This window comes from Oncorhynchus gorbuscha, linkage group LG13 (assembly GCF_021184085.1).
Source record: "Oncorhynchus gorbuscha isolate QuinsamMale2020 ecotype Even-year linkage group LG13, OgorEven_v1.0, whole genome shotgun sequence".
NCBI classification, from domain to species: Eukaryota; Metazoa; Chordata; class Actinopteri; order Salmoniformes; family Salmonidae; genus Oncorhynchus; species Oncorhynchus gorbuscha.
Window position 1 is genome coordinate 46,979,838 of NC_060185.1, and position 16,805 is coordinate 46,996,642.

The window sequence follows — 16,805 nt, forward strand, 5'->3', positions numbered from 1 at the left end:
ATTATAGGTTGGAGCCCATCCTGCCACACTCACTGCCTGAAGTCAGCTCGGCCTGCCCCGGGACGTCTTCCTGGGGGCTTGGAAATTGCCCCTGACCTCTCCACCAGCTCCACAGAGTACCAGGACCTCCGGGAGGGGTTCAGTAAGGACTGGGCCACTTCGCTTCCACAGCACCGACCAGTTACAAAAGAAGGTCGAGCCTGAGGCACTGGCACATCGCTATAGGGCGGCGGCTACACCCATGGAAGCCAAGACCTGTCCCGCCTGCTCCAAGGTCATTACCCCCTCTACTGTTTGTCCTCTGTTGCTCTGTACCCTCCGTATTTTTCCTACCTTTTCTGTGTCTAGTGTCCCGTTTGTCTTCTGTTTCTAGACCCTTCCGTTCCCCCGTGTCATTGATGGCCAGCCCTGATCTGTTCCACCTGTCCTTGTGCTTGTCTCCACCCCACTCCAGGTGTCGCCCATCTTCCCAATTATCCCCTGTGTATTTATACCTGTGTCCTATGTCTGTTCGTTGCCAGTTCGTCTTGTTCGTTCAAGCTTACCAAGCTTTTCCTGTCAGCTCCCATCTTTTCCCAGCCTCTCTTTTCTCGTCCTCCTGGTTTTTGACCTTTGCCTGTCCTGACCCTGTACCCGCACACCTGACCTCTCTGCCTGTCCCTGACCAGGGACTGCCTGTCGTCCTGTACCTTTGCTTTACCCTGGATTATCGACCCCTGCCTGCCTTGACCTGTCTTGGCCTGCCCCTGTTGCTACAATAAACATTGTTACTTTGACAGTCTGCATCTGGGTCTTACCTTGAATCCTGATAAGTAGAGGAATCCAGATGTAGGCTAATGTCGTTACCTCATGTTCCATGTTTTTCTTTTTGATCTTAAGTCCCGTTTATATCTGCCTCTAACATGCATACTTCATCCTGATCTTGTCTGTTCACACTTACAAAATCAAATTACAATCAGATCAGAATGTGTCTTTTAATCGTCTATGCCTGTGGGCACATTTAGCATGTGTACAAGATCAGGACGCATGTTAGCACCAGGTGAGAACGGGTGATGAATGTTTTATTTGTTTTGGAGGACATTGACAAGCACCACATCTGGCAAAATTAGTTAATGACTTTAAGGTTGAAATCAATAAAATAGGAGATAGAAGAGCACTCGTGTAGTTTCATTTGAGCTCGAATTGGCAATTCAACAGGTACTCTTCAAAAGGTCAACGTCAAAAAGGTAGGCCTGGTAATAGAGTCAAAGGTAATTTTAAAATTGAGGTGAAGTGTTAAAAAAAGTAAGATCAAAGTTAAAAAGGGATCCAGGACTTTTTCCTGAATCTAATCACATGGAGGTGATGTGCAGTGTTTTTGTAGAGAGAGGCAATCTCAGCCTTTTTGACAAGCTCGAAATCCATTCATGCGTTCTCTTTTAAACAAGCCGATAATCTTTGTGTAAATCAGCACTTGAATGAAAGGAATCTGCTGTAAAAGCATCAGAAACGATAACTGACACATCAATAATGAAGGTTTACCATAATGCAGGCAAAGCTGACAACCACATGTGAGAGTGGAACCACTTCACTGGTTACCTTGCAAAGCTGCTTTTGGGCTCCCTTATGTAAAACATATGCTAATAAGAAATTACACATGAATCTCAATGAATGTTGTCAATCCTGTTAATGCTTTTTGCTTCCCTAAAATACACATTTTATGTATATGGTTTGTCTATGGACGTTTTCCTAGCCTAATGGCAATGCAGTTTTAAACAATGACATGGTTGGGCCATCTGACCACAGACTGGAAAGCAGAAGTACGACCTAGAGTTAATCAAATGTAAATAAAAATGTTCACGTCAACAGTGCCTGTGGAAGGGTCTCTGAGATTAGGGGTGTCTGGCTATAACATAACCACTAGCATCTATAGACCTGTTACTTACTCAGTTGCTTCTCTAATATCTTTTCCACACTAATCTATGTCTGAGTTGAACTGAGCTGAGGTGGACTGGTCAAGTCACCATGAAAGCCTCTGGCGACCCTTAGTGGCAAAACCCTACTTCTGTAACTGTCATTACATTGTCATAAGGTCAGTGTGGTTGAAAACTGACCAACAAAGCTGACGAAAACACTGCTTCTCAATGCATTTTCAAAACAAGTTTGACACTTAATGCAATTATTCATCTATGAATAGGATTCATATCGGAAATTGTGTGAGTAATGTTGCGGCACATCTTCAAGAAAAATACTTTTATTTCTTTATAAATCCACATATTTGACCTATGAAAGCATAAAATTCCATCTCACGTTTTTTTCTTATTGTTGCTTCATAATTCAAAGGGAATATGGTTATCAAATCAGAGAAGATTGAAGGTGTATCTCACATACAAATACATACACAGTCAACAGTAAGGGGAAAAAGAGTATTTGATCCGTGTTCCATCTTTTCAATTGGCAAGTGGTACACAATAGGGTCAGTTTCTTTTCTGTAAAGTTTGTGTCAGAATGAAACTTAACTCACCATTTCACCATCAAACCACAAGGTATTGCTTGTGCTGTAGGTTCATGTAATCAAACCAAACCAGGTTTTTCTTTTGTCCTCATCTTGAGAGCCCATGTTTTTGGCCAAATAATTATATTTTTCCCACCGTCATCCAAAATGGATGCATTTGATCTCATAATTGTTGATTATACTATTCAGATGTCTATATAGACGGAGGGAGAGAGAGTGGGAGAAAGAGAGAGAGAGAGGATTATAAAGATTATAAAGTGCCCTAGAGATCACCGAACAACCGTTTGATATTGGTGCATCGACGTGACATCGATGTGTGCTAACACTTCCAAGGCCTTCGGGGGGGGGGGCAAAACACTGTATCGCCATCTCTTATTGTATTCCTTTGGCATGTGACCGATCGTTAAGGGAGAGTGGAGCTTTATTACGAAACCCACAACATTTCATCAAAACCATCCAAGGGTGTTCCTCTGTAATAGGCAATTCCAATGAGAATCCCAAAAAAGTATTCCGAAAGGAATTTGAGGCGTCTGGGTTGTCAACTCATTCCTCACACAGTGAAAGAAACCCCAGGTTTTGGAATACATTTCCCTCCACTCCACAGGGCTGGATTACATCCCAGTTCCAGGTAGAATTGCATAAGTGACAGAACACAGCGATTCCATGGCATCCACCCATCTCTACTCCTAATGCTGTTCTTGGCTTCATATGTCTTCTTTTGTGAGTTTGTTTTTCCAACTTCCTTGGACCAGGGGGACTTTACCTGGAGGAGAGAATTAAAGTGAACATCACCAAGGAATTGCCTAAACCCCGCAGTCTACTAGACAATCTAATGCAATAGAACGAAAACACTATTTGTGTTGTACGTGTCCCTTCTTGCCTTCTCATTTGCCCTTTAAATCAGACATGCGTAACGTCATACCTTCACCATCTCTATGTAGAACTTGCATATAGAATTGAAATGTATAGCTCTCTGCCCCTAAACTCACCTTTCCATTCTCCCTCCCTCCACCCCAGAAGACGAGCATGGGTGATGTGCGAATCTGGAAGAGACAGGACACAGGAATCAGTGCACGAACCTCATCACCTGAGCTAAGAATTCCTGGAAAGTTCCCGTATGTCTTACCTGACCCCGGGGGGAGGGGGGGGTTTCAATTCTGTAGATATGAATATCACATCTGGCTACGTGATTGCGCCTATTAGTTCCTGTTTTTATTATACAGAGACACAGGATAATAAGATGGTGCTCTAGAAGGGCATAGGCCCGATTCAAACCCACGCCAGACCTGGCATATCTGTGTGATCAGAAGGCAACAGCAGTAACCACTAGACCACCCCAGGCCACACACACCTACAAGTATTTGACAGTGTCTTACACATAGGTCTTGTTGAAAATGAGGTGATGAAAGCGGACCAAGACCATGAAGAAGCATATCTAAGAAGCTGGTTCACTGACTGATTTGGATAAGGTCGACCTTTCTCAATAGCAATGCTCACTGAGTCTCTGCATAGTCAAAGCTTTCCTTAATTTTGGGTCAGTCACAGTGGTCAGGTATTCTGCCACTATGTATGTACTCATTATAGTTAGCACAGTTTTTTGGTTAATTCTTTCCAGTGTGGGGTCTGTTAGTGTTTGTGAACAGAGCCCCAGGACCAGCTTGCTTATCTTATGGGACTCCTCTGCAGGTTAATCTCTCTGTAGGTGATGGCTTTGTTATGGAAGGTTTGGGAATCACTTCATTTTAGGTGGTTGTGGAATTGAATGGCTCTTTTCTGGATTCTGATAATTAGCGGGTATTGGCCTAATTCTCCACTGCATGCATTAATTGGTGTTTTACGTTGTACACAGAGGTTCATTTTGTATAATTCTGGTTGGTGAGCGGACCCCAGATCTCACAACCATAAAGGGCAAAGGGTTCTATAACTGATTCAAGTATTTGTAGCCAAATCCTAATTGGTATTTCAAATTTGATGTTCCTTTTGACGGCATAGAAGGCCCTTCTCGCCAAGTCTCTCAGATCATTCACAGCTTTGTGGAAGTTACCTGTGGCGCTGATGTTTAGGCCAAGGTATGTATAGTGTTTTGTGTGCTCTAGGGCAACGGTGTCTAGATGCAATTTGTATTTGTGAACCTTTTTTGGAACACCATTATTTTTGTCTTACTGAGATTTACTGTCAGATTTACTGTCTCTCTCTCTCTCTCTCTCTCTCTCTCTCTCTCTCTCTCTCTCTCTCTCTCTCTCTCTCTCTCTCTCTCTCTCTCTCTCTCTCTCTCTCTGTCTCTCCCTCTCTCTCTCTCTCTCTCTCTTGCAGTGCATGCTGGGAGTTTTTGGGGAGTTTGAGTGTTTGGTGTCTCTGTTTTCTTTACATGCTATTTTCTATGGTGGAGGGTTAATGCAATATTTGTTTTAGCGGTATCCACAGTTTTTTCAAAGTTAGGGTGGAAGAGGACAGAGTAACTTTCCTGGGGTTTGGAAGGTGTGGTGTGTGCGATGGCATCTCAGCCTAGCGCAGAGGAGACGCAATCGATACGGCATGGATTCAGGTGTGTTCCTGAGAATGGAGTTAAGGTGGAGGAGGTTCTGCTCGCGGTCGGTGAACAGGTAGGAGCTGAATTTATACACTCTGCTTCTAGAATGAACAAAGCTGTGGTTGCGTTCATGAAAAGGGCTAATTTGGTTGGTAGGCTAATTGCTAGCGGAATATTTGTAAGGGGTGTGTTGGTGTCAATTTCACCTCTCTCTACCCCTTCGACAAGAGTGGTAGTTGCAAATTTGCCTCTTGTCTAATCAGGCTAGAGATGGTAGGGTAGTGGAGGCTGGGTCTAGTCAGGCTAGAGATGGTGGGGAAGCAGAGGCTGGGTCTAGTCAGGCTAGAGATGGTGGGGAAGCAGAGGCTGGATCTAGTCAGGCTGGAGATGGTGAGGTAGCTGAGGCTAGGCCTAGTTATGCTATGGAGGGTGGTGTAGATGATTCTGGGCCTAGTCATGCTATGGAGGGTGGTGTAGATGATGCTGGGCCTAGTCATGCTATGGAGGGTGGTGTAGATGATTCTGGGCCTAGTCATGCTATGGAGGGTGGTGTAGATGATGCTGGGCCTAGTCATGCTATGGAGGGTGGTTTAGATGATTCTGGGCCAAGTCATGCTCTGGAGGGTGGTGTAGATGATGCTGGGTCTAGTCAGGTTATTCTAGTGGATGAGGAGAGTATAGTGGGGAAGTGTAAGAGACTAGGGGGGAGGAGGAGGGTGTCAAGCGGAAAAGGAAAAAGGGTGTGGACAAAGGCACCATGGAAAATTTGCCTGTTGCTGTGGGTGATGCCCTGACCAGAGACGAAGGCCAGGTGGTCAGGGTGGGAGATAGAGATGAGGAGGAAAGTGAGTCTGAGGAAGATAATGACAAGTTATTTTTTTCAGACTCCTCTTCAAAAAAGTTAATCTTGAGGCTTTTGCTATGCTATGAAAAATGAGGGGCATGGTGTCCTCTCACCCAGGAAACGGTTTAGGTTGAGGAAGTGGGTCACAACAGTGCGTAAAGGTTTACCTTTAGACACTGTTTAGACATATATTTTCTTTCTGACACTGGGGATTTTTGCGCTTTTCTATTGGTCTTTTTCTCCGCTGGATTTTCTTCCACTTCTTATGGAGACTCTTCGGGTAGGCTCGCTCAATATAAATGGCGCCAGAGATGCGGGAAAGAGGAGTGTGTTGGGTGAATATGTAAAACAAAAGAAAGTACAGGCGTTGTTTCTGCACGAGACGCATAGTGATGTGTTGAATGAAGTCGATTGGGTGCTCTGGTGGAAAGGGGCAAGTGCATTGAGCCATGGGACAAATCTTAGTGCAGGGGTGGCAGTCCTTTTTGCACCGGGGCTGTCTGTAAAACGTTGCTCTTCAAAGGAGGTGTGTAAAGGTAGGCTGCTTGTTGTTAAAGCAGAAATTAACAACATGGGTTTTGTCTTTATAAATGTGTATGCGCCTAACACAGGGAGAGAAAGAGGGGTTCTATTTGGGAGCCTTAGACAGGAACTCTCACAGGTAGCGCCTGAGGAGACGCTGGTGGTCGGAGGAGATTGGAACTGTACAATGGATTTTAGGAAAGACAGAAATGGGGAAGAGCCTCATTCAGTGTCAGTGGGAGTGTTAAGGGACATCGTTAATCAGTTCGACCTAGTGGATGTTTGGAGAACTTAACATCCAAACACAAGACAGTATACATGGGTGAAGGTTTTTGGTGCTAGGGTGAGTGCAGCCAGACTTGATCGGTTTTACATGTCTAGGAATCAGAGCAATAGGCTGCTGGGCGCTACCATTCTCCCGGTGATGTTTTCGGATCATCACATAACCATGGCTCGGCTGTCTATCTCACCAGGGCCCCGGCAGGCATCTTATTGGAAGTTCAATGTAAAGCTCTTACAAGATGCCACTTTTTGCTCAGGTTTCCATACCTTTTGGGAAAGGTGGGGTCAGTGAAGAGACGAGTATGAGTCTCTGAGTCAATGGTGGGATGTGGGGAAAGTCCAAATTCGGCTTTTCTGTCAACAGTACACAGCTCTCTCATCCTCAGAGGCTAGGAGAGTATTGGGGGAGGTAGAGATGGTGGTGCAAGGCAATGTAGGCGTCCAGGCTAATTTAGCTGAATTATGTAGCGACCTGGGCAGTTTTTTCCAGGTTAAAGCAAAGGGAGCACTTTGGGGTGCTCCCAGCTCCTTCTTCTTTGGTTTTAATTGACAGAGTGGTGAAGCCAAGGGTAAGCATTGTCTATGGCTGTCTGATGGGCAGGTGAGATGCGGGAGTGGACTGTGGAGTTTCATACTGAATTGTATAGGGCAGAAGTGTGTGATCCTATGTGTGCTCAAGTCTTGTTCGCAGGACTCCCTAAGCTCTCTCTGGCACAGAGGGATGAAAGGGACATTCCTCTGTTGTCCCATGAACTGGCAGAGGCCGTAACCCAGATGTCCGCAGGTCGTGCACCGGGGGTTGATGGGAATAATTGGACTGGACTTCTTTTGTGTGTTGCGTGAATGCGTCGGGGTAGGAGAGTTGCCGATGAGCTGCCGTCGGGCGGCTCTGACTCTACTGCCCAAAAAAGGGGACTTGTGTGAACTTAAGAACTGGAGGCCTGTGGAATTACTCTGTGCGGACTACAAGATATTTGCCAAAGTCCTCTCTAACAGACTGAAGTCCCATTTGGACTCGATAGTACATAAGGACCAAACATATTGTGCACCGGGACGCTCAATCACGGACAACTTGTTCTTAATTAGGGACATGTCGGACTTGTCGAGAGGTTTTAATGTGAACTTTGGACTGGTCTCTTTAGATCAAGAGAAGGCTTTTGATAGAGTGGACCATGAGTATCTGTTTAATGTGATGTCTGTGTTTGGGTTTGGGAAGAGTTTTTTGACCTGTGTGAAGATGTTTTATTCTGGGGCGTCATGTATGGTCAAGGTGGGAGGGGGGCTCAGTAGGCCAGTCTGGGTGAGGCAAGGCATTAGACAAGGATGCCCTCTATCTGGGCAGTTATACCCACTAGCCATTGAGCCTTTTTTAGGACTGCTACACAGGAGACTACAGGGAGTGTGCTGGACAGGAATGGATGTGGTGACAGGCATAGCAGTGTCAGCATATGCAGATGATGTTTCTGTGATGGTCAGGGATGATCAGGATATGCAGGCACTAGAGACCAGTCTGAAGGTGTACGAGGGAGCTTCATCAGCTAAGGTAAACTGGGGCAAGAGCAAAGCTCTGTTATGTGGGTCTGCTCGCAGACCTGCAACGCAAGCTGGTGGACTTCTTCTGGTCGGGCCATCAGTGAAGGCAGCAGTGTTGTACATGACCGCTCACGAAGGAGGACAGGGCCTGGTGGAACTGGAGAGCAGGATGGCTGCTTTCAGGCTAAAGGCGGTGCAGAGACTGCTGTACCATGCTGATGTTGGCTGGAGGGAGCCAGCATGCGCGCTGCTGAGGAGAGCTGGTGGATTAGGGTTGGACCGGCAGCTGTTCCTCATGAAGCTGGAGAGGCTGAGTACAGCAGGTCTCTCAGATTTTTCTCCACAATGCTGAGGGCCTGGCAGCTGCTAAGGCCCATATGAGAAGGGGGTGTGGAGCCTGGGCTATGGGAGGAGCCTATCTTCCACAACCAAGCCATCCCTTTGAGATCGGTTCAGTCGGCCACCCTGCAGAGGTAACTGATGGCAGGGGGTTTACAAAGGCTGGGTGACCTGAGACTGCTGAGAGAGGAGGGGTGGAAAACCCCGGAAGTCTTGGCACAACAAACAGGAATAATGTCTCTTCGGCTGCTGGAAAGATTCCTGGTGGAGGTCCAGGAGGCACTGTCTGAGCCGGTAAGGGGGATATTTGAGCGGCCAAAGGGAGAGGGGCCACCAATGTTTCCGCCACTGCAGGTGACGGCAGAGACTGGCAAGGGGGTCTGGAGGACTTGTTAGATTTGAACACTCCGAGCCTGGGGGAGTTTGAGGTAAAGCCCTCTACAACCTCTGTGTTAAGGTTAGGAACATTAGAAGCCTAACAGGAGAGAAGGCACATCAGTGGCAGGGGGTATGTGGAGCCGAGAGTATTTTGGGTTTTAGGTGGAGGGGGCTCTACAAACCCCCAGTACCAAAGAGGTCAGGGGACCTCCAGTGGAGGGTTCTTCATGTAGCCCTGGCCACAAACAGCTGGTTGGCACGGGTTGAACCGGGAATCGGGCAGGGGTGTATTTTCTGTCAAATGAAAGAAACTGTGATTCATGTGTTTTCTGGGTGCACCAGGTTAATGCCTTTAATGTCTCTGTTGGAATGTCTGTGTGAGAGGTTGGGGTGGTTTTTACTGTTGGGATGTTTATAAGGGGATACAGGTATTCGAGTAAGGAGAAAGCCAAATGTGTTTTGTTGAATTTTCTGTTTGCTCAGGCAAAGTTAGCTATTTGGCTAACAAGGAGGAACAGGGTCAAAGGTGGGGGGATAACAAACTCTTTACTATTGTTTAATGGGATGGTCTATAAAATGATAAAATGTGTAGAGATGTTTGAGGAGATGTGGTGTGTTGGGGGGGCAGTCTGTATAGCTGAGGATGATGTTTTGGATATACGGTTGTAGGAGTGGGAATTGTGATGTTGGTTTGTATCATGTGGTAGACAGAAAGGTGAGTATGGTAAATGTATGCAGTACAGGATATATATATATATATATATATATATATATATATATATATATATTTTTTTTTTTTTTTAAGGGGTCGGGTGAGTTTTAAATGAAAGACAATGTCAAGTCTCTCCCTCTCTGTCTTTCTATATTTCTGCAGTCCTTTCAATCTCTTCTCCATCCCTACCTCTTTATCTCACTCTCTATCTTTCAACCCCTCCATGTCTTTCTCTCTCTGTACACTACATCTTCCCTTATCAATCTCTCTACCGTTGTCTTTGTTCTTATTGACTCTGTTTCCTCTTAAACTTGTCTCTGCTCTCCAGTCTCTCTCCCTCTCTCCAGGCTCTCTCTCCAGTCTCTCTCTCTCTCTCTCTCTCTCTCTCTCTCTCTCTCTCTCTCTCTCTCTCTCTCTCTCTCTCTCTCTCTCTAACCAGTCTCTCTCCCTCTCTAACCAGTCTCTCTCTCTCTCTCTAACCAGTCTCTCTCTATCTCTCCAGTCTCCCCCCCCCTCTCTCTCTCTCTCTCTCTCTCTCTCTCTCTCTCTCTCTCTCTCTCTCTCTCTCTCTCTCTCTCTCTCTCTCTAACCAGTCTCTCTCTCTCTCTTCTCTCGTCTCTCTCTCTCTCCAGTCTCTCTCTCTCTAACCAGTCTCTCTCTAACCAGTCTCTCTCTATCTCTCCAGTCTCTCTCTCTCTCTAACCAGTCTCTCTCTCTCTCGCCAGTCTCTCTCTAACCAGTCTCTCTCTCTCTCTCTCTCTCTCTCTCTCTCTCTCTCTCTCTCTCTCTCTCTCTCTCTCTCTCTCTCTCTCTCTCCAGTCTCTCTCTCTCTCCAGTCTCTGCTCTCCAGTCTCTGCTCTCCAGTCTCCCTCTCCAGTCTCCCTCTCCAGTCTCTCTCTCCAGTCTCCCTCTCCAGTCTCCCTCTCCAGTCTCTCTGCTCTCCAGTCTCTCTCCTCTCCAGTCTCTCTCACCAGTCTCTCTCACCAGTCTCTCTCTCTCTCTCTCTCTCTCTCTCTCTCTCTCTCTCTCTCTCTCTCTCTCTCTCTCTCTCTCTCTCTCTCTCTCCAGTCTCTCTCTCTCCAGTCTCTCTCTCTCTCTCCAGTCTCTGCTCTCCAGTCTCTGCTCTCCAGTCTCCCTCTCCAGTCTCCCTCTCCAGTCTCTCTCTCCAGTCTCCCTCTCCAGTCTCCCTCTCCAGTCTCTCTGCTCTCCAGTCTCTCTGCTCTCCAGTCTCTGCTCTCCAGTCTCCCTCTCTCTCTCCGCCCCCTCCTTTCCTCCTGTCGCCAGTAACTCTGTCAGCCTCATTGTGTCGCTGTGAGAAACACAGGGCCTCCTGGGAGTGATCTGTCATCTCCTCGCTGGCTGTCTGATGCTCCTAGATGAATTATGGATGCACAGACACTGCAGGTATTTCACAGCTAAACGCTGAGCACGGAGGCTGAGGAAGAATACTACCTCATCTGCCTCATCCAGGCCTGTCACAGAGAGAGAACACTGCCTGCTGCTGCCCACAGCTATAAACACGCAGACATTCATTGAGCCAACTAAACTCTCTTCTTGAAGAAGACTATGATCGACAGGGTTGTAAAACCCTGTGTAACCAAGGTCTAATCACTCGGTCATCTGAGACAAAAATAGCTCTTCCTACTAAATGGATATGCAATGCAACCAGGACTCATAAACTGCTCAACAACAAAAACAACTGATCCCAAATGAGAGCTGCATGGATTGCTTCACTGCTGCAGCAGTTGATGACTCAAATGGCAAGCTATTACACGAGGTCAATGATCGTAAGGTTGATAATCTCTTAGTTTAGGTCAGGGGTTCCCAATTCTTTTTCGGACCTGACCCCATTTTGATATCTGAACATGTGCACGACCCAACCCATGTGAAAAACAGTATGTAATTAACAGCCAATGTTCACTTTTTTATTTGGGGCTATGACAGTTAATTTAAAAACAGTATTTCTGATTGTCTTCTCAACTCACCATCACATTCTTTTAATGTGGGGCTATATGACAGTCAATGGCAAATTAGTCTGACATAATGTCTCTGATCTCACCACCACTAATGAGGTAGGTGTGCTTGATGCATGTCGCATTGGAGCTTCTTAAAGTCAGGGGGCGGGGTCGACCTGCGCACCTCATCTCTGCTGTCATCCAACCTGGATCGATATTTGGTTTGAATGCAGAAGAGCGCACTGAATCCAGCTTCACACAGACATGAGCTGGTGAAGGGTAGCCTACCATGGGTTTCAGAGCACTTTCAAAGCATATGGGAACTCTGAAAAAATAAGAGGTCAAATCATGATGTCAGTGATCTTTAGGTCGGAAAGTCAGAGCTCTAGAAGAAAGCCCGAGCTCCCGAGTTGGATAAGCGTTCAAAATGATTTTTCCCCACTTCCGAGTTCCCAGTTGTTATGAACGCCACACTAATTCCCAGAGGGAGACGGTAGGTTATTCCCTTTGAGTCAGGAACCAAAACTCCTCTGTATTGAACTGTGAATGCGTTGTCTGCAGCATGACAGCTCGATCAGCTTTGGACTGATCACAGTTAAATGGATTGGGAAGTCGGTCCATCCTAAAGTGCTCTTCCAAGGGTTGGGAGGTGAGCAGTCAACGCTCGTGTGGGACACCTTACTGATGCCGTTTCTGTTATTTTTCTTTTCATTACTCAGAAAGTCAACCAAGTCTGTTTTATTTGTTTTTATACATCCATTGTGAATGACAACAGTTCCTGTCTCAATGGGAAAAATCATTCCAACACTCCTCCTCGATAACCACCAAGCCTCGGAGTGAAATAGAACATTGTCATGCTCTGGTCCCATATCACCACATAGTTTTGCGAACAGGTGTGCACGCAGTGGATGTGGTTTCCAATCGAAGTTACCTGTTGCAGTATATCTCCGAGTTCTGTGCTCAGCTTCTTTGCCCCCAGTTGCTCTCGGTGTATCATACAATGCATCCATATGGCAGAGGGAGACACATTCAGAACTAGAGTGCAGAGGCTTGCCCTCCGCCCCGGGACAGATAGAGCCCCATCTGTACAAAAACCCATAATTCGATCCCATATGAAATATGTTTTTTTTTGTCAATTATAGCCATGCAGCACACTGTAATATAATAATAATAATATAATAATATAATATAATATAATAATAATAATAATAATAATAATACAACATCCCACCTATGCTGTTTCATACTCGGAAATCGCGAGACACAACACCATGTCCTGTATAGTGAACAAAAGTCAATGCTTGAGCATCTCGGCCCTCACAGCTAACGTCCATTTGGAGAGCATTAGCTGGGGAGTTTCTGAGTCGTTAAGTCAGAGTTTCCTCTTTGTTTAACAGTGTTATCTGACAAAGGTATTGATGTGAGTCCCACACATTGTTGTCACCATATCAATTGCGGCCGGCAGTATCAAGGTCTCTGCAGTCGTGTGTGGTTTCATAGCGTAGCGGGCCTAGCCGTTCACCGTGGGAATGATTCAAGTGCGGCCTTTTCCCATGATCTGAGGGCAGTCTCTGGTTGAATCTTTTACATTTGAATCATTTTCATTTAGATTTTGAAGGTTAACCACATTACAATGATTTTGAGATACAAAGATGATGTTATAATGTATCCTGAGAAAAAATAATAGTATGTATAACCTTTTTTTGACATACATATATATATATGACAAAAAAAGGTTATACATACTACTGTATTATTTTTTTCTCAGGACTTCTTGAAATTCTCCTGCAACCCAATTGTCATATCATGCCACCCCACAAGGGGTCGCGGCCCCTAGTTTTGGAACCGCTGGCTTAGGTTAACATTACCAATGGCATACCTGAACATACCCATAGGGGTCGCTATTACGCATGTGGCTGCCATTTGCCTTTTCTAACCTAACAAGGTTCTGACCCTTGTTTAAAAGTAACTTCCAGCTGCTGGTGACATAGCCTGTAGCTTGCCCTCCAAAAACGAATCAGAATAACACAAATGCCTTAGGAATCCCCAAAGATGACTTCAAACCCTCGTTAGTACACTGAGTTTGCTAATATGCGGGTTGATGTGATGTTGTTGGTGGGCGGCAGAGACACCGATGACAGTGTTTAAAAAGCCACAGAGCTGTCCCGGGCCCAGCTCAGTTCATTTGAATTTGGAGAGTGCAGATGTAGAGGAGATTGCTATACTGCGGATATTAAACTTACAACAAACAACTCAGGGCCAGCAAAGTCAGCTATGATTGGTTATCATGGAAACAGAGAGTGTGTGGGGGGTGGGGGGGGGGGGTCCCATCGGGCAGCGAGGGAGAGAGGAAGGAAGTAGAGAGAGGGGGGACGTGGAGCGAGTGAGCACAGCGTGCCGTCCTTTATGTGCTGTGTGATTTTATGATGATTGCCTATTCCCATCAGTCCTGGGGACTTGGCGTGGGGCACGAGCAAAGCCTGCCTGCAGTCATCGCTGAAGCTCAATAGGACTAGTTCACTGTACTATTTACTACGCTTCATTTAAAGAGGAAAATACGATACAGGAAAAGTACTGCACTTTGTCAAGACAAGCCCCTCGAAATAGACACTGCATGCAGATGCACCTAGACTTATAGGAACACAGCATGTACACACACACACACACACACACACACACACACACACACACACACACACACACACACACACACACACACACACACACACACACACACACACACACACACACACACACACACACACACACACACACAATCTGTAAACTACACACATCTGTAAGCTCTTACAGAAGCAGTCTGCAGAATTTTTAATGAATACAGATGAGCCCTGAGCACTTGCCCAGACTTGTCTGACAAGAATCACCCACCTTGGACACGAGATAATCCTTGGTAAGGCAGAGGGACCCCAGCACCAGGAAATAAAAAGGGGGCGGGGTGGGGAAGTCCCAGATCCTGTGTTATTGTGATATAGCATCCTCGTCCTTCACTGACTTCCCGTAGTCTGGGTTCAAGTCCACTACGGTGGTCCCTTTCAAGGGCCCTCCGAAGCCCCCTTCCGAGGCCTGATGGGGTCCCTCGTGCCCTACCTTGTCCACTGGGCCAGGAGGCATGGGCTTATTAGCCGAGCCTGAGGAGGAAGGGGGGATGGGAGGGCCTCCCCCGCCCGCCGCGTGGCCTCCGTTGGTCTGAGAGCACACGTTGCTGACATGTGCCGCCTTCTGCTTGTAATGGTTGCTGTGCAGCTTGTATTTCATGAGGAGGATGAAGATGAAGACAAGCACGGACGCCACTATGATACCGCCGATCACGATGATCATGGTTCCGCCCAGGAATTGGTCGTGGAGGGAGCGGCACTGACGGTACTCGCGCTCTGTGGTAAAAGCCACGCAGCCCACCAGGCGGGTGCCGGTTAGGGCCGTGACGCCATCGTCGTACACCGCCAGCACACACAGGTCATAATCCCGTTGAGTGGCCAAGTCACTGAGTAGGAAGAACTTATGAGACGCAGGGATCATCCTGAGAGAGAGAGAGAGAGAGAGAGAGAGAGAGAGAGAGAGAGAGAGAGAGAGAGAGAGAGAGAGAGAGAGAGAGAGAGAGAGAGAGAGAGAGAGAGAGAGAGAGAGAGAGAGAGAGAGAGAGAGAGAGAACAATGTTATTGACAGAGTGAACATTCTAGCAGTAATCCGAAAACTGAAAGCTTGTATGAAGGCAGTGAACTCAACAACCTATACTTTCAGTACCTGGAGATTACGTTTAACCTTTACTACCCTGACCACACACTTTCATGCTCTTCTCTCATTCTGCACTCTCCATTGTCAGGTTTACTTTCTGTCTTACTAACACTAGACCACACATTGGCTAAGGTGTGTGAGTGTGTATGTGTGTGGCTGAGTACGTTCCTGCATGTGTGTGTGTGTCTGTGTGTGTGTGTCTGCTGCTACCCCGGTGGCTAGCGTGCCAAACTGCTCCATTTATCAACAGGGACATAGGGGCCCGGGGGCTCCGAGGTGACGAAACATGGAGCGGAATTCCAATGCGCGACATGCCCAAGGGGTGACAGCGTGGGTGACAGTGTGTGCATTAAACATTTCTCCTCTAAACGCAGGCGCCAGCGGGGCCAACCTCTACGCTCACACGGCGGGATTCGTACTGTCTCAGAGTACCCTCCTCTGCCCTGCCTTATCCACAGGTCACACCTGCTGTTTCCATTAAACCGACTTACTACCGTTACTACGCTCTTGCCACCCTGTTTATCCCCTGTGTTCTCCTTTACAAATTGCAATACATTTATGGAGCATGCAGAATATCTGCCACCCATAAAGTTAGTGTCATATTATGGTCTGGTGTTTAACTATGGAGTAAAAGTTTCATGATGAGATGTTACTTGTATTGTTACGTGTTATTACTTTCTATTTTTATCTCTCTCTACATTGTTGGGAAGAGCCCGTAAGTAAGCATTTCACCGTTAGTCTCCGCCTGCTGTTTTTACGAGGCATGTGAGGAATAACATTAGATTTGACGTGAACAGAAAAACGTGTCAACTCTCTACACTGTAAGTCGCTCTGGATAAGAGCGTATGCTAAATGATCAAAATGCTAAATGTACGTTTTCAATTCCGTGAACGTTTCCTCGAACGAAAGAAAGGAAACGAGAAGATCAAACTACTAAGAAAGGTGGAATCTCACTAATTAGGGGGAATTGTCTTGATGTTGATTCTGCACACCCCGGAGCATATACGCTCATCATTAGTGGATGTTCTGGATGAGTGGAGGTCACTAGCCGCCCACAGACGGGTCTGGCCATTTCGTTAGTCGTCAGCCTAGCATGCAGTCTAGGTATAAAAAGGGAGGTCGCCCGGTTCAAAAAATAATAGGCCCCAATATACTGTATCTTCAGATGTGTCGACATCTATATCCTCTGGTGGGACTTTGATGGACATGGAGGAGAAGGCTGGGTCCCCTACATGCAATGGGGAGGAGGTGGTGGGGATGGTGAGAGAGGAGCGGGAGCCATCACTGATGTAGTCAGACCTGACCTTGCCATAACTCCTGTCACCGGTCTATCACATTAGAGATGGGAATATGGATGCTACAGGCAGGGGGCCAGGAGGGGTTAGGGGGACATGAAGGTGTGTGTGTGTGTTTACTCTTGTGCGCGCGTGTGTGATCATGGATGTGAGTGTGTGCTGAAATCT

General features: G+C 46.6%; 1 protein-coding gene across 2 annotated transcripts in view; it reads right to left on the reverse strand.

Moving 5' to 3' along the window:
• Positions 1-2,217: 2,217 nt before the first annotated feature.
• The window catches only part of LOC123993033 (leucine-rich repeat and fibronectin type III domain-containing protein 1-like protein), a 148,669-nt gene continuing 134,081 nt past the window's right edge, over positions 2,218-16,805 (reverse strand). For both annotated transcript variants that reach the window (XM_046294773.1, XM_046294774.1), the window contains 3 exons: positions 14,479-15,127; positions 3,484-3,537; positions 2,218-3,257 (listed from right to left, as the gene is read on the reverse strand). In XM_046294773.1, the coding sequence (XP_046150729.1) occupies positions 14,569-15,127 (559 nt within the window). In that variant the 3' untranslated portion in view covers positions 2,218-3,257; positions 3,484-3,537; positions 14,479-14,568. The remainder of the gene's footprint in view (positions 3,258-3,483; positions 3,538-14,478; positions 15,128-16,805) is intronic.